This window comes from Festucalex cinctus, chromosome 15 (genome assembly GCF_051991245.1).
Source record: "Festucalex cinctus isolate MCC-2025b chromosome 15, RoL_Fcin_1.0, whole genome shotgun sequence".
NCBI lineage: Eukaryota > Metazoa > Chordata > Actinopteri > Syngnathiformes > Syngnathidae > Festucalex > Festucalex cinctus.
Window position 1 is genome coordinate 20,541,750 of NC_135425.1, and position 22,762 is coordinate 20,564,511.

A 22,762-nucleotide genomic window follows, 5' to 3' on the forward strand; every position below is an offset into this window, starting at 1 on the left:
AACACTGGTTTCACGTATAATGGTGTTTTGAAATGATTTCTTCCAGAGATTAATGTGTGTACTTTGCGGGCTGACGGGGGAAAGAAGACTAAAGGAAAAGTGGAAGCTGTAAAAAGATTTCATTGGCTAAGATGCACCTTAGAACAAGAGGCCCATGGGCTGAAACATAGGTTTCAAACTCAGGTCCTCGAGGGCCACAGACGCATTCCTGTCTTTTACAGGCTTCCTTCCGCCATCACATCTGAATCAAATGATCAGGATCATTATCAGGTTTCTACAAAGCTTGCTGATGAGCAGATCCCTTTGAATCAGGCGTGTTGGAGGAAGGAAACACCTAAAAATCACAAGACCGGGCCAGAGTTTGAGAAAGATGACTTGACTTGACCTATGGCCCTAAACCGTCACCACCAGAGCATGGCGGCCATCTTGGAAATCAAAATCATACAAAAAAGTAAATAAAAATAACACTTGATCAGGGCAGGTGCTGAACATTCCTGTGAAACTTCATTGAAATCCCTAATTTTATCTTTTCGATGTTAGGAAACAGTATTGTAGAAAAGTCGTAATAATATAGAAACAAATATTTTTCCATACTTTTAATACATGGAAATTGATCAAATTTATTCCATACTAGCTATACTTGCGTAGGAACACTGTAATATACCACTAACGTTATTTAAGAAATAAAAAAAATTACATTGTACAAATAAGGGCCTCCCCATTACTTGCTGCTGTTGAGGCAGATATCATTCTGTAACAAAGACCCAATTGGAGCAAAACTGAACATTATTTAGTTTAACTGGGAAACAAAAAAGGTTTACATGGTTGGTTCAGTGATCCCAGCTGTACATAAAGTAACCGAACATTATTATTTCAGACCTGGACTATGTATACCAGAGCATGATTTAAAAAATAAAAAAAAAAAAAAAAAAAATAGCACGTACATATCAAATCAATCCATCTGCTCTTCATGTGGAACATGTTTGTTCTTCTGTTCATCTAGTCGCGTTTATCACGTGTCAACGGCCCAGAAGACTGCCGCCGCCAAGAAGAGATAACATTCGCCGTCTGTTTGAACAGCTCTTCAATGGTGCAATGACAGCATTGCAGATTAAGAGTCCATCATGACGTAGTTCGTTCCCACGCTCCATATTCACGAAAACAAACTGCATTTGGTATGTGTGTAGAGGCTGTACTGTATTCAAATTCTTACTTTTTTATGCATGTTTACACCACTTTAATGTTTAAGATCATCAAGCAAATATTAAACAAAGATATCCCAAGTAAATGTTATTTTTTAACCCATTCCCTCCCAACCATTTTCACTGATGCAACCTCCCTTCTCTCCTGGCTTTTTTTTGGGGGTTTTTTGTTTGTTTGTTTTTTAATTGGATTTTGACTGATTTTGCAAGGCCCACAGAATATTGTATTCATCAAAGCCTTCTGTATGTTATAGTATGACAAAACAAAACACGTATAAATACGTTTTTAGGAGTGAAGGACAAAGCACTAAAAAACGTATTTATAGGTTTTTGGGTTAGAATGAGTTAAAGAATTAAGGAATAAAACTTTTCAAAGCTATACGGCCTGTGTGAAAAGATATTTGCAACCTAAATTGACTGATTGGGCCACCCTCAGCAGCAATAACTAATGTTTTCTACAACTGGTACAGTCTTTCACCTCTCAGTAGAGATATTTTGGCCCACTCTTCCTTGGGCCACACTTACATATAAACACACACCTAGGGACAATTGAGTTTTCAATGAACCGGACATGCATGATTTTGAAATGTGGGAGGAATTCCTGACCCAAGATTTGAACCCCTAACTTCAAAAATTTCAAGCAATGTTGAGTCACAAACCAATCCTGCAGCTATTTAATGCCTCCTCACACCCGGGAAAACGGGCCTCGGACGTGAGCTGTATCATTACTCTGCCCCATTTTACAGTCACAAAAACGACAGGAGGCTTGGAGCTCGTATCCCCGCCGAGCATGTTATGTCCTGCAGGTGTGCACGACCGCGATACGTCTGATAAGGTCGATCACTGGTCGTGCAGAACAACTAAACATCCTACTCGTGTTGATTTTACTTCTTTTCTGCTAGCATTAGAGTGTAAAACCAGGGATCTGTAAGAGGCAGCAGGCATCTAACTCCCTGTTAAAGTAGGTGCCGGAATCATTAAACCAGTAGCTTAGTGATTCCCTGGCTGCTCACCGCAGGCTGTTGCAAGGCAGGCAAACCAGACGGGCCTATCGGGAAGCGGCGCTGACAAAGACAAGGACAGGGCGACAGAATTGAAAAGCAGATTTTTATCTGTCGCCCCCACTGAACATTGTTTTGTATTTTTAAGGTAGCCAACACAGCAAGACAACTACAGTAATATCACTACACTAATTACAATTTTAAATTTTAACTTAGTGATGTCACGGCTCTGAACAGTAAGTCATGAAAAATTTTAATTTGTAATTAGAAATGAAATGCATGTACAAACCCAATTCCAATCAAGTTGGGACATTGGATATGTTACATATTACTTGCAAATCATTGTATTGTTTTCATTTATGTTTATCACAATGTCCCAAATTCATTGGAATTAGATTTGTAGATGACCACATAAAACCTCTCAAGTACTGGTTCAAACAAAAAATGTGAACATGGACACAGGGACAACAAATTTAATGAATTCTTCAAAAAACATATTGGATTCAGAGAAAAACAGAGTCAGAGTGACCATTACTCTTTTCTTATGTGCATGTTGCGAATCGTAGGAAGGAAAACAGCAAATAAAAAAAAAATTAAAAAAAGATGGATGCTGGAAATGGAGCAGAAAAAATACACAGACCATGCGGACACATAAGAGCGTAGGTCAGAGTGACTTAGAAGCCCCATCAGCAGTCTGTCTGTCGTGTCTTTGGGGACTTTTTAAAATAGGTCATTGTCTGACCTGCATTTATACCACAACGGCCGTGTCATAATGGGACAGTTTTTGCCAGGCGACATTCTCACACACAAGGTCTCTGCCTGGGGTTTGTTTTGGAAAAACATGGGAATGTGATGATTCTCCCATAAGAAAAATGCCATGTTAATTGTTTAAAAAAAAAAAAAAAAAAAAAAAAAAAAAAAAAAAAAAAAAAAAAAAAAAAAACTGTCGTCACCATAGGTCAGGGCAATATTGCTGAAAAGTGTATCACGATACAAATATTTCATATCATCTTCTCTCATCACCCAGAGAAAAAAGGCTAAATTTAGATAAATTTAAAGTAGTAAGAGTATTTATTACTTTGTTTACTGATGTTAAACTGTGAACCAATGTAGCAATAACATTCAGCCAAAATTTTAGCACATTCACCACCTGATTGACTAATGAAAGGTCACACATTATTTTTTTTTCTGCCAGAGGAGAAGGAAGGAGACTTCTCTCTTGTAGTGTGGCAGGAATCAAGCAGCTAAATTCAATCTGTGACCTAACTCACACGAGAAACGAATGCCGTCTTTGGTCTGAACGTAGCTTCGTGTTTTGACTTGCATACATATTTGGATTATATTGCCGCTGCAAGAAGGGCTCCCATGTAGTTGACTTGCAAAAGTCATTAAGAACCAGGAGCACTTACTGCTCTTCCTGTTGGGAGGACACTGGGAGTGAAACAGAAGTTGGTGGCTTGTGTCGAGGCAGACAGGCGGCTAACTGCTTGGGTTTGCTTGCTTCATTTTAACTCGGCGGGTATGGGAAAGATCTCCGAGAAAAATGAGAAGTACCAAGAGAAGAAGCACAGTAAAAAAAAAGCCACTCCCGCTGACAATCCAGAGAGGCTGACATATGACATAAAAAGTTCTTTTATAATTTGTGAAACTGGTTACGTATAAATATGTTGCAGCATTACCGCACAATGAAAATTTGATTGGGTCGGTCCCCTGAGGAGGGTGAGAGCACCTGCTCATTTTGTACAAGAACATGTAGAGATGGCAGCTGTCATGGACGATGTGCTAACACCGGAAACCTGCAGGTTTCCTTAGAGAAAACATTCTTCTCAAAGTTTCCCATTTCCTGAAGTAATAAAGCTGAATGAAACAGAAGGAGGTGATGTCTTCTTTCAAGGATGAAAGTACAATTCATAGCATTAAGGAACTTTTTTTTTTTTTTTGGAAAAAAGACTTTACTAAAAAACAATGTGATCAAATGAAAATCAGTAAGTAAAACATTAACTGAGTGTGCATTTTTGTCCCTTGTGACCACGTATTCTTCCGTCGCTAGTTCATTGTGTGCGATAACTTGAAATACTGAATGTCAGGAGCTTCGTAAACTGAGGATCCAATGTATGAACAAATCCAACACATCCTGGAAAGCATTGCGTTCAACTGCTACATGATAAATGTCGCATCAGTATCAAGAGAGGCCTCACTTTAGTAATGGATGATGATGCTGAAAAGTTTGAGGAAATTGGCTGAGGATTTTGCTGACAGTGTATGGTACAAAGATATACCCATTGTGCTACTATTACTTTTTTTTTTTTTGCAATTACAAGTGACTTGGGGCTATTGGAGCATGGGTAGGGAGGAAACAAGACTTGGTAACCTAGTGCCAATTAGTGGGAGCCGTGACGAGGAATGGGAGTCGTTTATTAGCTGATGTGTCCTTGGGCTGGACTATTACCCTTGACATGACGAGCAGCGCTACAAAACCAATGAACGTCTCTAGTCAAGGCTATTAAAAAGAGATCACAGTTTGTGACTCAACTGCTGCACATAAACACTGACAGGGTGGTCCTTCAAGCTGCTGGCTCAGTGCGTGTTCCTTCGTATGGGTGTCTATGTGTGTCTTTTCCCAGAAAGGCAGTAATAACAACAGTAAACAGACAAACAGACAGAAGCACCATTAGCACAACCACTGGCTGGGAGGGTAAACAGTGACATACAACACAGCGCACACAATCACATCTTTTTACGTTCGCAGCACGTCACCATGTATAATTCAACCACAGCCACCTTCCCCCGAGAATGACAGAAAGGGGGTTGGGGGGGATAAAGAGAGAGCCAGCCAGACTGGGGAGTCTTTGGTTGTCCCTGGGGGGCTTCAAGGGGCCCATTGCCCGTCACTCTTGCCTGGCTGACGCTAACCAGATAAAGCAGCGTAAACAACACATTCGGGGATGAGGATATGGGATGGGAGCGAGCGGGGGTTGTGGCGTGGCAAAGAAGACAACATCAAGAGAAATAAAAATGAAGGGAAATGACTGACGACAGAGGAAAACGACAGATGTTTGCACTCCACTTTTTTTTTTTTTTTGTCTCATAACCTCCCCTCTGAAAATCTCTCCCTTGTAAAGAACCCTATTACATGTCCAGGCAATCCCACATAAAACAAACATTAGTTCTCTCTGCAGGGCCAGACTCCGCCAAATGACATTGTTTCCAGATGCCCTGTCTCCATCGGCCCCTTACCACAGCCCTCCTCCCCCACTGCTGCAATATGTTCTCCTCCAGCATACTTCTCTCGATATGGATGCTTCCCCACTACAGAGTGCATGCAGTATGTAGTAGATGGATAGAAATGACTAAAATAAACACACCTGTTTATGTTAGCTTACCCCGTTTGCAGCGGTATCGTACTGAAAAGCATCAGACGGAACAAAACAATAACAGAGAAACTGGGCCAAGGAGACACCTTCTTTTCGAGAGGAGACTGTGGGCAGTGAGAAAACGAAGTGGTACAGTAAAGTGAGGCTATAACATGCCAGCATATATTAATGTTAGAGCCTGTTTTTGAAATTTTATTTCCAAGCCAATTCTGAGGGTGAAGGCTCTGAATCGGCAAAGCAACAATATAGAGCAGAGAAACATTACATTCCAGACAGCAAGAAGCTGAGAATGTAAATAAATAATACTGCAGCATCCCGAGCCAACACACAGCAACATGGTAGCTAATATTAGCATATGTGGCCATTTCCTCAGGCTTAGACAAATTTTTGTTTCAACTATTTACTGACTTTTCATCTTATGTGTCCATTTCCTCAGGCTTAGACAAATTTTTGTTTCAACTATTTACTGACTTTTCATCTTGTGTGTAAGGTAGCGATGCAAGATAGGCACTGAAGTCTACCAGGGAATTTTCCGGCTTCCAACAAAGTATCAAAGTGTGAAGTTTAACACCGGTGATTCACTGCACACGACCCTGACGTCGCCAAGCATCTAATTATCTAAATGGGGGCAAGAAAACGTGCTCTTGTCTCGCAATTGCCGTCTAAAAGGCACAGGCGAATAAATCTGCGCTCTCCAGATACAATTTGCTGGGAATGCAGTGTGATGACCAAAGAGTGACAAGATACTTTAGCAAACATTTTATACTTTGCGTTGAGTAATTGAAATACACTTATATTTTTCTTCATTTGATTTTTTCCCTTCCATGGTAAACAAGACATGTACACTGCTTTTTTCAAGCAAATACCTTCATTAATTGCTAATGTCTCAATGCTAATGTATAGCCAGGGGCTGTGTGCTTTATTCTGCTACAAAATATTAACTGTCTCGTCAAATCCAACTAGTCCAGAACAAGACTGCTTATCACAAAATAATTCATGAAAAACTTAAACTAAAGAAAAAAAAACAAACACTTAAGCACATTGGTAACTGGGGTGTTTTCTTGAGACGTGTGAAAATATTCAAAATAACAACGCATGACGTTTGTAAACATGAAATGTCGTATGTCAGGACCACTGTAAACTGAGGACCAACGGCACCCTAAAAAATGTTAACTGGTAAAATTAAAATAATAAAATTAAAATATATATATCTCGAGTTGGCTTTACAAAATAAAGGATCCACAATACAACTTTGCTACAAGGAAATGCATGCCAATATGGAAGGCCCCATTTCCCTCCAGAACAACACACCTGGACTCAGCTTGTTTACTACCAAAGACCAGATAAAGGTTCTGTGTATGTGTGTGCGTGGGCAAACAATACATCACGGTCCCTTTTCATTGTCAAACATCAATAAGAGTAAAATGTGACTTATAGAGCCCAGGCAGACATGGGAACCAATGTCATATTGAGTTAGTATCGTCTAAAGCCAAGCACAACAGCACTATGACAGACGCTGACCAGTTCTCTGACCCAGACTGGATGTCACACGCTATTCAAGGAAAAGAACAAAACCTTTGTGGCAAGATTCCCATGCTAGGCCATAGAGTCAAATCATCCGCGTGCCCTTAAGCAACAGACCGATTGGATTAAAAAAAAATAATAATAATAATAATAAAAATAAAAATAAAAATAAAAACACTGATGTGCCTACATTAACACGCTGACCTTTTACACATATACATATACATATATATATATATATACATATATATATATACATATATATATATATATATATATATATATATATATATACATACATACATATATACATATATATATATATATATATATATATATATATATACACACATTAGGGGTGTGAATTGCCTAGTACCTGACGATTCGATTCGTATCACGATTCACAGGTCACGATTCGATTCGATACCGATTAATCCCGATACGAATTTATAAGTCGATTGTTGCGATTTTTTTCCATTCAAATTTAGAAAATACTAATCAGTAAGCTTGTAGAGTGTAAGATTTATATGAAAATGTATTATTTATTTATCTGAAATTTCAGTCTTATCGAGGTTGTAATCTGTTTCATGTTTGAACAGCATTAAAATAAAATATTAAGGCTTAATGTTCCGTTCATATAACATTCTTCCATGCTCAAGGTGTGAATCCTAACCCGAAGTCAGACGTTTTGTTGAATATTTTTCCATTAAAAATGGAAGTTTAAAAATCGATTCACACACACAAAAAAAAAAAAAAAAAAAAAGGCAATGATGATAAGACGTTGAATCGGTAAGACTACCGAATGAACAATTCTGAGCTCTTAAAAAAAAAAAAAAAAAAAATAATAATTATTGAATCGATTCGAGAATCGCGCGATGTAGTATCGCGATATATCGCCGAATCGATTTTTTTTAACACCCCTAATACACATACATATATACATACATATATATATATATATATATATATATATATATATATATATTATATTATATTAGAGAGAGAGAGAGAGAGAGAGAGAGAGAGAGAGAGAGAGAGAGAGAGAGAGAGAGAGAGAGAGAGAGAGATTAAGATGCTCTTACATAAAAACTCAGCCCCTGAAGGAACGGAAGCGAGCCTCAAAACACATCAGCATAATTGCATTTCATATAGAATCTTTATGTACGCATTGATATGTTTGCAAAACGGGTCTCATCAGACAGCCGCTGCATGCTTGAAAGGAGTATTCACATGCACTCATGTTTCCCCCAACACCTGAGGGCATCCTCATACATGTCACAAGAGAAGGAATGTGCAAATCTAATGTGACAGCCAAACTCACCTAAAGAGGCAGAGGTGTATGAGCGTTGAGACAGTTATAGGAAGCACACCTATTGGTCAGATGCTGGTAGGATGCACAGTAAATACTGAATCAGCAGTAGTATGCTTTATGTGTCCCCCCTCGTCCAAACATGGTATTCTGATTAATATTGCATTTGTGGCAATAATCCACCTGTTGTCAGCGATCAAAGGTGGCTGACATTTTTATACAGCACAGCCCCCCTGCTGTTGACTAAAATTGCCGTTAAAGTTCCCACTGGCACATCACATGACCAAACTCAGAAAACAGGTGAGCCATATTTGCAATTCGAAACCGCGTGGTGTGCTGTGTTGGTCACCTCGAGTACACGACAATAGGGCATTAAGAGCATTAAGCACAAACGTAACATTTTCAAAATCAGTATATGCGTACCCTGCTTGATGAGGTGAAGTGGGTGTGTGTGTTTATGCGCGTAGGTGTAATACTCACATAGTCGGGCAGGACCGTGTTCTCACTCTGCCTGCCCCTCAGACTCTGTGTTGCCTGTTCCAGCACCTTGTTGTGCTTCTTGGAAAGCAAAGCAAAAAGACTGCAGGAGACACACAAACAACCACACAGGAGGTGTGAGTGCACTCAGTGCAGCACTGACAAATACATTTCACAACCACAACAGACTTCTATTTATTCCTTTTTTCCCCTTTCCATATTTATTTGCTCATCTTTATGTTGCATCAACTCTTTTGTTTATCTTTCCACTTAGCAGAAATGCTAACAGTTTTTCCCATTAACCCTTTGGTTGTGTGTGTTTTGTGTGTATGTGTGCGTGTTGACAGGACTGCATGATTACATGTGATGGCTGCACATAGACTTAAATCAGGAGGTATGGAGTGTGCTTAAACAACCTTGGACGTGGACACATGCACACACAATCGATAGTGTTCAAGTCTTTGTAAAATGACACCCGTCAACATATGCGAGGTGACATGGCCAACAAGCCCATTTGGAATTAAAGCGCTATCTAGACTTACAAGTTTAAATTAAGGAGCAAGTTTCCTATTCAATTTACTTGTATATCAAATCAATTTTGACCATTAAAATCAATTGAAATGCCATTAATTTGTTCCAGCTCCATCAATAATAACACAATTTTTATGTTAAAGGTTTTGAATAACATCTACCCATACATCTTTTTATATACTACTTAACCTCAGTAGTGTCACAGGTGTCCTGCAGCCTATCCCAGAGGTGGGTTACACCCTGGACTGGTTGCCAGCCCATCGGAGGCTCACAGACAAACAACCATTATCAAATTAATCGACAACTATTTTAATAATCGAGTAATCCTTTGGAGCCATTTCTTAATTTAAAATTGTCCAAATCCTCTGATTTCAGCACATCAACAGTTATTGTTCACTGATTTCTATCATTTTCAAACAGCTGGTTTTACTTCGAAAAACAATTATCAAACCAGTAGTATGACATCAACCCCACTCTTTTTTTTTAATCACTATACGAATACGAAGTACACAATAAACACCAATCAATGGTTAATGGGGTATATGCAACGGAAGAGGCGGGACCTGATTTTGCACATCAGTTTATTTCTGGTCCGGGTTGCGAACGCGCAACCGAGGGGGCACAAAGTCGGAAGCACAAGTATCTTGACGCAGCCCAGACGTCGCAAACCGAACCGGAACCAAACTGATGTGCAAAAACAGTCCCGCCTCTTCCGTGGCATATACCCCATAACAGTAATCAGGGAAACAATGCTTTTGAAATACACTTCAATGTAAAATTAAAATGAGTCTGATTAGTCGATTGAATAATTGATAGAATAATGAATTCTAAAAATATTCAATAGTGAGAGCACTAATGTAGAGTAGCAGAACAATACCAACACAAGCAACGGCAGAACATGCAAAATCCACACAGGAGGGATGGAGCTCAGATATGGACCCCCAACTCAGTACTGTGAGACACCTATCTTGGCGCAGTATTGCAGAATACAAATATAAAAACAGAATAAAAGCGACTATAGAAAAATAATCTATATCTAATATCCATTTTATGCCACTCCAGTTGAGTGGTGGCGAGACCTCATATGTGAATAATGTGCCACTGTAATATAAAACCTCGATTGAACTGTGCAACAGACTACAAAGCATTCAACTAATATACTAATATATAGTACTAGAGAGGACAGGGATGGCCTTTAATGGCTACACACCTGTTCATCTGTCAGCATTGCAACCATTAAAAAAAAGAAAAGAAAACCCAACAGACTCATGTCCACTCTTTAAATTAAAAAAAAACTGAGCTATTTGAGCAGCTTTGTCCGAGTGTCTGTTAAGCCAGTAGGACTTGTTGTACTCTTAGGATGTTCGAGCTCCAGCTGGGACCCTGGCGCACAATAACACACTGTGCGCGAGCGACTGTCATGGAAACGAGCGAAATGGGCGGACTTCCACGCGGCCGCTCCGCGGCGCCCATCAGCCATGAGGGCGAAAGCAACAACAGACCGCCTCACTGTCAAATGTGTCTGCATCTCAACAGGCTTTCTGTTGTGTTTGTGCGTGCACACATTGTGCACATATATGCTTGCTTGATTCATATTCCTAATACTAATACTAAAACTAAACTAAAACAAAGCATTCAAAAAAATAAATAAAAATAGAAAATCCTGCTCTAAAATCCAATGTAAACTACTGGTAACTGAATTTAAAAAAAAAAAATAATAATAATAATATAAAAGTACAAAATATAAACTAATTGTAATGAAAAATTCTAAACTATTATAATCCTGTCACTTACAAGACTGGAGTGGACATTTATCAACGGGAAAATATAATATAGAAAAAAAAAGCATGGAAAAATGCAGTTTACTTCAGAAGACATTTCACACTCCTGTCCTTGCATTGCCGAATACGCCTCAAAGTTGGCGTTGACTCATTTCTGTTACGTCTCGTCTCGTCGATATTATTGTACCTCCAAAAGGGGGTGGGAAAAACAAAATCACTAGGTTGCCTGTCACCCCATTCCTTGTCAGAGCAGTTTCTACATCACAACAACAGGAAAATATATGAAAAATATGTACAAAAGCAAGCTTTTAAAGGTGAGACTCAAACTTTCTCTGTCCTTGAATTGCGGAATATTGTTACATACAGACAGAACAATGTTTGTGTCACCACTTTAGGCGGAAACTTTCCGAGTTGACTTCACCCCTCCATTCTGTGTCAGTGAACTGAAAAACAAAAAAAGGCGGAAAAACTCCACCGTCTACGGGCGAGAGATCAAACCCATGTCTCGGAATTGAAGAATATCCCTAAACACAGGCATGACCGTTACTAAACTCCAAATGCAGAAAAATCCTGGGTTGACATCAATCCTGAACATTTAAATGTGATTTTACAAAAAGGGAGAAAAAAGCCAGCGAAAAATTGGTTCTTACGGGCAAGACTGAAACTTCACACCAGTCACTACGTATATCTGCATTCAATAACCATTTCAAGACCAGAATATGGTCAATAATTGGCTTTTGAAAGATCATATGAACACGCAAAAGCCTGAATATGATCTTATTCGGCTTTTAAAAACCCGAATAAGTTACCCATAATGGTTTGGTCATATAAACACATTCAGAATACCTCGATTGAACGAGGCTGTGTTTCATGTTCTGTACGTGCTCTATGTGCAAGGGATCTTGGTCTTTTGAGTACAAAAACTACTTGATTGCACCGCGTCACTCACTAAACGAGCCTAATTAATACATTTAATTTTTCCGTGGTGTTTTCACATTAGTTTCTGTCTCTTCAGTGAAAATGTCACAGTGTTTATAAAGGCACGGTTGCACACATACATACACGTGTATGGTCATTAAAAAATATATATATATGCCTTGGTAGTTTAAAAATACCTTTTCACATAAGCTGTGTCCAGCCTCTACATGTCTAATATTCCCTCTAAAGTTGTAAAATTCCTTTGTTTAATTTTTTTCCCCAATATCATTTTGCAACCGTTAATTAAAACTGCGCCAAAAAAAAAAAAAAAATGCAGTAGAAAACAATTTTTACAGACTGGGAAATATGAGCTACAGTGACATTCCTTATGTAGGATGTTGATATCTATAGAGAACGTCCAAATTTGGATTGCTTGGCCTTGGCGGAGGTCAGCGCCAGACCAGGTTGCTCTTAAATTTTCTTTCAACACAAATACAGATGGAATTTAAAATGGCGTGTGCTGAGGCAAGTTTGGAAAACATGTTTTCACCAGCCTGTTGGGAGAGATCAATTTCTCCATGAATCCCAATAAGGTTATTTTTATGGTGGATGGAAATGTGCTGTTTGGTGCATTGATGACTCACAACTAAAGTGTGGACACAAGAGAGCACCATGCGAATGAATGTACTGGGAGGCAGAAAGAGAAAGACTGTGGAAGTGATTTAATGCAGCGAGGGACTGCGTAATGGGAGAACGTGTTATCTGTGGTAAAAGAGGATGAACAGTAAATAAAAGGAAATGATGGCGTTGGGTGTGCTGTCGGCAGGAAATTCAAGCGGTGGCGTGTAAATAAACAATGGCCGCCATGGTGCTTGTCTGGGACTCCATTAAAAGGAGGCCGGGGTTAACAGTCTGTCTGTCTGTCTGGCCGTTTGGAAATTCCGGCCAGGAAATCCCCTTTTATCTGGCCAGACAGTCCATTTAGTTCATCGTGGTTATCACTGCGGCAGCTAGCTGGACGCCGCCGCGTGGCTGACAACGTTCGCGGACGGTTTCTCCCTCCCCAAAAGAGCAGAGTCACAGATATGCAGCAGGACAGATAAGAGGACGCTTGTGCGTGCATGATGATGTGTGCGTGCGTGTGTCTGCGAGGGGAGGAAACGCTCTTTCCGTGCGGCCGGAAGTTGACAATCAGAAGTGAATGGCTTGACGTGTGTGCGTGTGTAAACGTGTATGTGTGTGTCGTCACAAATCTTCCCTGGACATTACGTAATGTTATCTTCTGAACACAGTCGCAGCACAAACTCAATATTTTATATATTTTTTTTCCTTCTTTGCATACATATACTCGCAAAAACTGCAAATTCACAGTGGCACTGGATGTTTTGTGCTGATTCAGCATCAATTATTTAACTGGCGTGGCTGTGGTGGATATTTGTGTTTTATTGTATTTGTAGTTATCTTTTATTTATTTGTTGTGTTTTCTATGTGCTTCATAACTTGAGGAAAAGAAAATGGCCATCAGAAAATATACTTATTAGGATATAAATGGACCTATATCAGGATGTAAAATTTTGGTAAAAGATCATCTCTATTCTTTCTATTCTATTATAGACCAATCAATCATATATACCCCACATTGTAGTCATTATCATAATTACATACATACAGTACCTTCAGTGTATGATATAGTGGTCTATGTCCTATATATTTATTGTATCGTATCTTTCTATCGTATCAAAAGAATCAATCAAATTTTGTCTGTTGTATGAATTGATCATATCGGATATATACTATATTAGGGATATCTGATAACACTTATTTTTCAGACCAATAACAGTATGAGTAATCAACTCTTGAGTAGTCACCAATACCAAATATCAATACCACTAGTACTTTTGATACATAAAATTTCCCTAAAAAAAAACATCCATCCAACATAAGGACATGGTACAAAGGATGATCACTACCTGATGATACGCTGGGCAGCGTACTGGTGGAGACATCGGAACTGGGCAGACATGTTCGCAAGCGCGGCCAGACAGTTGGTGTGGAGGTATTTATCCTACAGGAGGAGACACCATAATGTAACCAAACTATATCATCAGTATTTCGACACTTTTTTAACAGAACTACAGGGTAACAGAACTACAGCTTTACCCTTGTGCGGGTCATGTTGAACTGGATTGTGCGGATCACCACCAGGATGAGCAAGCTGCCGAGGGAGATCTCGGTCAATGACCTCTCCGAGTACCACGTGATGTTCTTCAAGACCTGTGACGACAAGGACGCATAAAAAAAAGAAAGAGGAGTGTTTCATAGGTGCGTGCAACTGTGTCCAACTCACCACTTCATGGACAGAGCGGTTGAAAGCGTCGTCTTCCGTAAGGATGAGGAGTATGATGAGCGCCATGTAGACATGGTGAGAGTTCCTTTCCTCCACGTGGTAAAGGATCTCCAGAATGGGCAACACCTAAGGAACATAAGAGTGACGTCAAAAAACATTCTGCCTTGACAAATATGACAAATATGAGTTTTGTATGACCCACTCTTTAATAACACATTTTAACATGTAAGACAAATAACATTTCTCAAAGTTTACCAACTGCTGAGTGTTGCTAACCAAAACAGCAGCCCTTCAATATCACGAAAACACCCTCTCTTTCCCAAACACGTTTTAATTGAGTTCCCTGTGCAGTATTAAAGATGATCTTATGACAGGTGCATATGGTGTCCAGTAGCTGTGTACACGTGCCCATGTTTGTTTTGTTACTGGGAAGCTACCCAGTCTGTACCACATTTGTACATTTTAAACACCAGTTTAAAAACAAACGTAAAAATGCCACCCCCTGCCAAACACCCCATCTTGCAGTAGAGTAACTAAAACACCCCCCAGCCACTATTTGCTGAAATATTTGGCCACCAAGCTACCCACCAGATTGTCCATGTCTGTTCTGGAAAGCATGTACGTCCTCATGTTGGCGTTCTGGTGGAGCAGAGTGTAGAGCAGCAACGTGGCCTGGTCAGAGCACTGCTGCTCGCACAGCGCCGTGTACAGGCTGTTGAAATTGATCTGGAACGTGTGGGCGTGCTCCATGGGAATGGATGACGTGTCTATACGGGCCACAGACAACTGTTTTATTATAGTGAGAAAAATGTAACGTCACCTTCTAGTACCGGTTATAGAAATGCCACCATTTCCATCAATTTGGGTTTAGGCTACTACTAAGAGATCCATAATGTACTTATTTTTGGCATCCTTTCACCGCAAATGCCGGATGGCCACCATTGTTGATCTTTGTCGACATGTAAACCCACAAAAATAGCGTAAAGAAAAAAAAGCCCACAAAAATAGCGTAAAAAAAAAATAATAATAAAAATGATAATGCAGAAATCCAAAAAAATAAAAAACAATAGGTGGCACTATAACTATATTTAAAAAAAAAATATATATATTTAAAAATATACTACCGGTAATACAAATAAAATGGTATCTTGACTTGAAAGTTTAATATGTTCTATGACCAAGCTTGTAATTCAATTTATACAGCAAATCAATTTGTCATATTGAAATAAAGTGAAATATCATTCATTCTTTCCAGTCCCCAACCAAAAACATCCAATACAGTACTTTTAAAATTGGTTAAAAACATAATAAAATCAAGAATGTAAAGAATTAAACTGATTTTATAAAGTGTAAATAGGCCACACACATATGCAGTATTACATTTGTGTGTTCATGTGTGCCTTTAAGGGGCGTGATCAAGGACTCGTAATTGGAAAGATTGGCAAGTTGGGCCCTACTAATTCGAGGTACCCTTTTAAAAAACAAAAAACACAATTCCGCTTACAAAATGCATACCAACAGGCGAAAATATTTTACAAATGAAAACATATGCCTCCCGAGAGGGGAGCAGAATATTTATGAAAAGAAAGAGGAATATACTTTTTAAAAAATCTGCTAAATTACCTTATGTTGTACAATCCAGACTGATTATTTATTTTGGTGTGAAAACAGATATACCTTATGTCATTAAGGTTTGTATTTAAATGTTTCTGAAATTGTTGAAAATAAATTCACTCACTGTCCCACCCATTCCATTTTATACTATGAAAATCAGGATTACAAATCAAAATGGCTGCTAAAAGCCCATTACCTTGTGTGTTTCTGAAGCAGGTAATAGCCTGGCGGTAAGGGTTGGGCCAGTCGGGCCCGTCGGTCAGGTTGGCCAGAACCAGCAGTAACAGGAGGCTCTGATTGGACAATGGTAAGGGATTGTGCTCCAGGTCCACCCCCACTTTGCTGCCAGCTCCGCCCAAAGTGAAGACACTCCATAAACCACCTGAAGACACACAAATGTATTATTATATAGTATTATTATTATTATTGATATACATAGTTACTAGAAATAAGGCGGAGCGCACACATACCAATTTTTGCATCTTAACCTTTTGTTTTTTAATTGAATTCTTATAGTGTGCCGTGCACTTGAGATGACAAACATAGCATATACAATGATATCTCCCCACTGACAAGCATGAGACTGCCGTAGTACTAAAACTGAAATGTCATAGGCAGCATGGACAGAGAGAATCCAAACTGCTGGAAAATGAAGAAACATGAGCAGTAGTAGCAAATCAAACTATAAACTATATTGCAGTTTCAATTAACTCATTAAACAGTAAATTTAGACAATAGCTCTCTCTCACCATTGAAACACACAATGATCCTATAAAAGTTCCTAGCTCTGGGATAAAGTTTCAGTGGTCAAACTGCAGCAAAACATGCGACTCGTGGGAGGGACACTTTATTAGGTATGCCCGCTTAGCTTCAACTGTTCAAGTGGCAATCGTCAAGAGGCTGTAAATTGTGGCGCCGTTGAGCAGTAAATTAAAGGTGTGCCTAATATTCTGTCATATCTCGCTAATCTATAGATTACAAGTACCAACTTTGCTGTAAAATAAAGTCAGGCTGATTTATGCTTGATGAGAGAATGAATGCAAAAGGAAATGAGCCGCCAGACTTGATGTAATCAAGACCTGCACGGGCACAATGGTATCACGGGTGACCCTTTGCAGCGCCTGCGATGTGAAACAACATAGACGGCGCCAGAGAACAAAAACCACTGAAGCTACTGGAGTCTTTTTTTTTTTTTTTTTTCTTGTTGCTAGTGCCGGGCGGGGGGGATGTGTTGGGTTTTGCGACTGAAGTGCGGGCGCGCTCAGGCGTCATGAGAAGCATGAATGTCGAGGCACACGGATGACCGCCCTCTGGCTCCTGGACGTCTAGCCACAGGGTAGCTGTGATGATGCAAGCGTGGAGCCGGATGGGGGTTCTGATAGGGAGTCTGCTGTTGGTCCAGCTTGACGGTGAGCGCCAAGTAGGCATGTTGCCATCTAGTGGTGAAGGTTAACAGGGCAGGGTAATTCTTTAGGTATTATTTCTTCATCGTCAACTCAAAGTTAGTTGTTTGGGCCTACAGGCCTGCGTGTAATGGTATGCTACTTATTTGGTTTAGGCGTAAAAAGCAGCTCAATGCCTGTTTTTTGATTACAGCGCCAGCATAAAATTTTGTGAGATCTCCACAACAGGCTTATTGGCCCATCACAGGAAGCGGCAGCACATTTTTTATTTTGGGTTTTGAATTAAAGGGGACAAGCAATGGAAAATTAGTGGCTTCGGCAACCGCCATTTATTTGCAGTTTGGACACAGAGAGGTGAACGTCTGCTCTGGAGAGGGTCTCTAGAAATCTCCAAGAACAGGCCTCAGCTCTATCCCCTGTTGTCATGGAAACAAAAGCAAATATAGCTATCATGATGTCCATCCCCTTTCAGGTCACCCCAACAGATTTCCGACTGGATTTAGGTATGTATTGGATCTCATCTTGGGTCATTCCAAAAAAAAAGTTACATTCTTCTGTTGAAGCCATTTGAATTAATCGTCATGATAAATAGTGAAATTCCTCTTTTCGTTCTCTTGCTATGTTTTTGGAATTGTGGCCCAAAAATTGAAGTGGTTAGCGAATGTGGGTGTGTAAGTTTTGTGAGGGAGGAAGATGACTTCACCACAGAGCTAAATTCTTTCTGAGAGAAAATAAGATCCCAAGAGACGGCGCCAACCTGTGACGCAGCCTTGTTCAAGCCATCACTGGCACCACAGTGACTGGCCCGACTGTGTCATTGAAACCAGTCAGACTGCCACATTTCCTGCACTCACACACACATTCACTAAGCTTTCGTCTAACTTAGTGGATGTTTTTTTTTTTTTTTTTTTTTTTTTTTTTTAAATCCCTAAATAACTGCTGTGACTGCTTCGCCTATGGCCAGTTGCCCAGTTGGGGGGGGGTTTCAAGGAGGAAAGGGAAGTGAAAAGCAAGGAATGGAAAAGGTCACATGCGGACACTGAGGCCTATAATTCCTACCGAAGGAACCGGTCTAGTAACGAACCTCAAGAACCGCACATGTGGCCAATTTATAGGTTCAGTGCTTTGCCCTGTCAATCAAGCATAGAAGGGATCTCTGGATGAAGCATGAAACGATGTATATTTCAAGGTCCGATGCCAAACCCTTTTTTGCCTCATAATCTATAATGTCCTTTTATCCGGGTTTGCAAGACATCACGCGATGGTCTATAATTTTTTTGAACCCATTATTATAAATTCATACATATATTATTATATTTTATACATGCATTTAACCATTTATGACTCAAACATCTTATAATTAGCAAATCAACACCTTAGCTGTTCACATACTCCCGCAAGCCCCTGGCCAATAGTTTTCAGACTGGATTTGGGTTTGAATTTCCTGCCTTCTGTCTGCGGTACGGGTGCATCAATTAACCGGTTTTACGATTGACCATGTTTTTTTAAACGTCAGGATTATCTAACCGCAGCCGTTTAACAACACCGGTTATTTCCGCTCACAACACCTCTTCAGTTTCCATGCGTCCCATTTAGCGGGCGCACAACAACACCGGGCTCAGCTTTGAACGCGCGGGAAGAGTTGCGTACCCGATGGCTGGGTTCCGAGATGGCCTGGATCAAGTTGAGTGTACGTGGTGAAAGGGAAGACCGAGGCGGAGGCCGCACAGGGCGCGATGGTCGGGTTCCTCGGCCCCAGTCGCAACCGCCGGGAACCAGCGGATGTGACGTCATGTGGGCAGTGTGTACGGCAAGAAGGGAGTTTGCAGTTCCATTTTTCAGCCACACATGGCAGTAGTGATTCGAAATTCGATTTTCTGCATTGAGCATCTTTTTGTTGGTGCAATAAAAAAACAACATGTACAAATTTGCCCCCACAGGAAGGCTATGCGGCCCCATTTTCCATTAACGGAAAATTGTGGCACCCTCCATCATTTAAGTTCCCCATGTTCGTTCTAAGATGAAGACGGCTCAAAAAACTCAAATCAATCATCTTCTACAAAGTGGCCATCAATGGACTAGAAGGTATTGGACCACAAGGAGTCCATGAGCATAATTTATCAAATGAAAACAGGACAGGAGGCTAAAATGTTTTGCCCTCTGGCTGTGAAATTGAAAATGTCCCACCTTTGTCTTAATGTGGACCAAGTTTGTTGGTCATTAGCCAATGGTTGGTTGGTTAATTGGCCATTTAGTTGGCCGTAGGGTGGTCATTCAATGATTGATTGGTTGGGATTTGGCCATTTGGTTATGCCACTGACTTGTGCATACCAGCTTCAATGCGGAAATTGTGTGAGATCTCTGTGGCTACAATAGTAGATGTAAGTAAACAAAATGGTAGTAACAGGCTATCACTATAAAATACAGTTCGTACCAGTTGACATTTTTCATACAGCTCTTGGATCGGTATTTGGGTATGATTAGACATTATAATTTATAAACAAAGATGAAAGAAGCCGGGCCAGAGCTTCGGCATGTTTCTGTTGCTGTACAAACAAGATGCCAACATGTTGTTCCGATAATCTCACACATTATGAGAACATGGTGTGTTCAAAAGCACAATTTTTCCCATGATACCTACACAACAGCAAAGAAAAAAGCTATTCTTCAAAAAAGCTCCTCCGGCTAGTCTGAGGATAAAACTGGACCTAAATGCGTAAAAATTCCCTTTTATGAGGTTTTTTTTTTTTTTTAAGTTGCAAACAACATTTTCCACATGGAAATGGAATGTGCACGCTTGCTGCAAAGGGAGAAATAAAACAAGCGCTGTCTCCTAGCGGCGACTACAAGAGTTGCCCTGTGTCTTTGTTGATGTGCGTGTGTGTACAAGGGAGGCGGCTGCAGACAGACGGGCTCTGGGGGATTACGGAAGAGGACAGGGCACCATAACTCATCATCAGACCCGTCTCTCTAGCCACTGACACACATACACATGCAGACAAGTCGGTGAATGTCGATGGCTCAGTGGATGTAATCTGCCACCACCGTCCCACAAAAAATGCTTTTCTGCAGGGTTAACACGTGGTCGTACATCTATGGTCACAAACATTCACACAAGACAGACACGTATTAAGTGCATGCACGCACACATACAAACGCGCACACACACATACGCACACAAAAGGGTTGCCCACACATTATGCGTAGCCTAGTGGGGTGCAAGAAAGGCCTGGCTGCCCACCTATAAAGGGCTTGTGCAATCACTGCTGTGTAATCACTGCTGTGTGTAAACATTAATGGTGTGAATGTCAACGGCATCCGATTCACTGAAAAATCGTTCAAGCCAATTAAGTTAGCAAAATGATGACACACTCTGTATGCCACCACATTGGGCATTTATGAAGAGTTCAGGTCATCACTGTGACGTGTTGCGTACTTTAAAGTGCACTCTTCAGTTTGGACTTGTTTCCTGGTGTATTAATACCAGTAATACCATATGGTGTGATCAACTATTGCCATAGTATAGATCAAACTTGTGACTATTTCAGGTTTCATACGTTCATTTGAGAAAGAAAAAGATTTACGTCATCAGTAGCTGGCCAATGCAGCAGCCTCATGTTCAATTAGGCATGTGCAACTGTTACATTATGGTTGTATAATGTACGAACAGCGTGACCAACATGTGACCAACATTTATGTGCACATGTATATTTCTGTCCAAATGATACTCTGAAAATAGTAGAACAAAACTTGCAAGATATTTTGTTCTATTTAAGTCAAAGTTGGCTCTTCCAGTTCCCTCAAAGAAAAAAAAACATTACGTCAATGTACAAAAATGAACGATTGTCACGCACATTTAGGTGCATACATGTATATCCTAATCAAAGCTTGAAAATATTAGAATGAAAGTCGCAATATTTTGGATTAGATTAATGTCATATGGATATGAATGAGGCACCGCTTACGATTGCAAATTTTGTTCTAATTTTCAGACTATGATTTTGCTATGCATATCCTCATTTTTCGAGAACAAAATTCTGACACGCAGGACGGGTGTCGATGAACATGTACAATTTGTTGGCGGTCATGCCACACAAAGCGGGTGTTGGTGCTTTTTGTGGGTGTATTCTTACTTGCCACGCCAGACGCCAGTCCGTAAAGCAGGCCACCCTCCGCTTTGGGCTCAAAGATGTGTGTTGCTGGCGGCGGACATTTTTCCTGCCTGATGAAGTTATAGAGCAGCGTCTTCACCAGGCGACTAGTCAGTGACAAACTGGAGAAAAAGAAAAGTACACGTTTATCCTATTTCCTATGTAAATATTGACATGAATGTACTCATATTTTGCATGGCATCGGATGCTTGGAGTGACTTTTACTCAAGGGGAGCATGTGTATTTAGGACACGAGGGGTCGGAAACTTATGGAATGGATGTCATCCCTCAAAATTCCGACTTTGCGTTCCTCTCCCAGACAGCGAGGGAAGGGTCACAGAGGAGACGGCGGGGCGATGGCCGCTTCCTTGTTTTTAAGACCGTGGCAGAATAACACATGAAGACATTGTTTGTGATGTGCGTGATGAAACTGTCTGGCAGTGCAGCGAAGCAGACAGAGGCCCGCGACAGTCCCACGACAGGCTGGAGGAATTCCAGCAACAGAATGTGGACGGCCCGCTCCGGGAACAAACTGAGAACTTTTGTATAACTTTTTGGAGTCACTTTGCCACTCAAGCATGAGGAAATGCGATATACGATAACGCCAGAACAAGAAATTGTGATGTATGAAAGCAGTGCAAATGTGCATGCAACAGATACAATGGTTAAAAACATTATTTTTCCCTTTTTGTTACTTCTTAGAGGGGGGGGGGGAAATAAATCACTTGACCATAAGCATTCCAGAAAATGTATGCGTGTGTCTGCTCACCATCGTCCCTTCATGACATGTCGGTAGATCAAACCATCTCTGAGGATGTCCTTGCAGAACAGCTGGTAGGAGAAAAACACCAGCAGCGTGGTGACGGCTTCAAACAGGATACTGTAGGTGATGTCACTGCAGTACACAAGATGACAGTGTGGACATTAAAGTTCAAGTATGCAACATCAACTGAGAGAACAGCAGTTTTGTTACTGTTGTGACAACACTGAATCATAGATATATGGGCATTGCTTCTCTATTACTACTTGTTATGCTCCCTAGGAAGAAGAAAATATGCCTCTCAACTCTCTGCCAAAACTATAGTCTAATAATTTGTCTATAAAATTCTACACCCCTGCAGAGGAGCTAA

The 22,762-nt window shown here is 40.3% G+C and overlaps 1 protein-coding gene across 2 annotated transcripts in view; it reads right to left on the reverse strand.

The window, feature by feature from the left end:
• dym (dymeclin) overlaps nt 1–22,762 on the reverse strand; it is a 48,760-nt gene that overhangs the window by 16,030 nt on the left and 9,968 nt on the right. For both annotated transcript variants that reach the window (XM_077498584.1, XM_077498585.1), the window contains exons 7-14: nt 22,402–22,527; nt 21,615–21,754; nt 16,275–16,460; nt 15,053–15,231; nt 14,465–14,590; nt 14,278–14,391; nt 14,088–14,182; nt 8,891–8,990 (exon numbers count right to left, since the gene is read on the reverse strand). In XM_077498584.1, the coding sequence (XP_077354710.1) occupies nt 8,891–8,990; nt 14,088–14,182; nt 14,278–14,391; nt 14,465–14,590; nt 15,053–15,231; nt 16,275–16,460; nt 21,615–21,754; nt 22,402–22,527 (1,066 nt within the window). The remainder of the gene's footprint in view (nt 1–8,890; nt 8,991–14,087; nt 14,183–14,277; nt 14,392–14,464; nt 14,591–15,052; nt 15,232–16,274; nt 16,461–21,614; nt 21,755–22,401; nt 22,528–22,762) is intronic.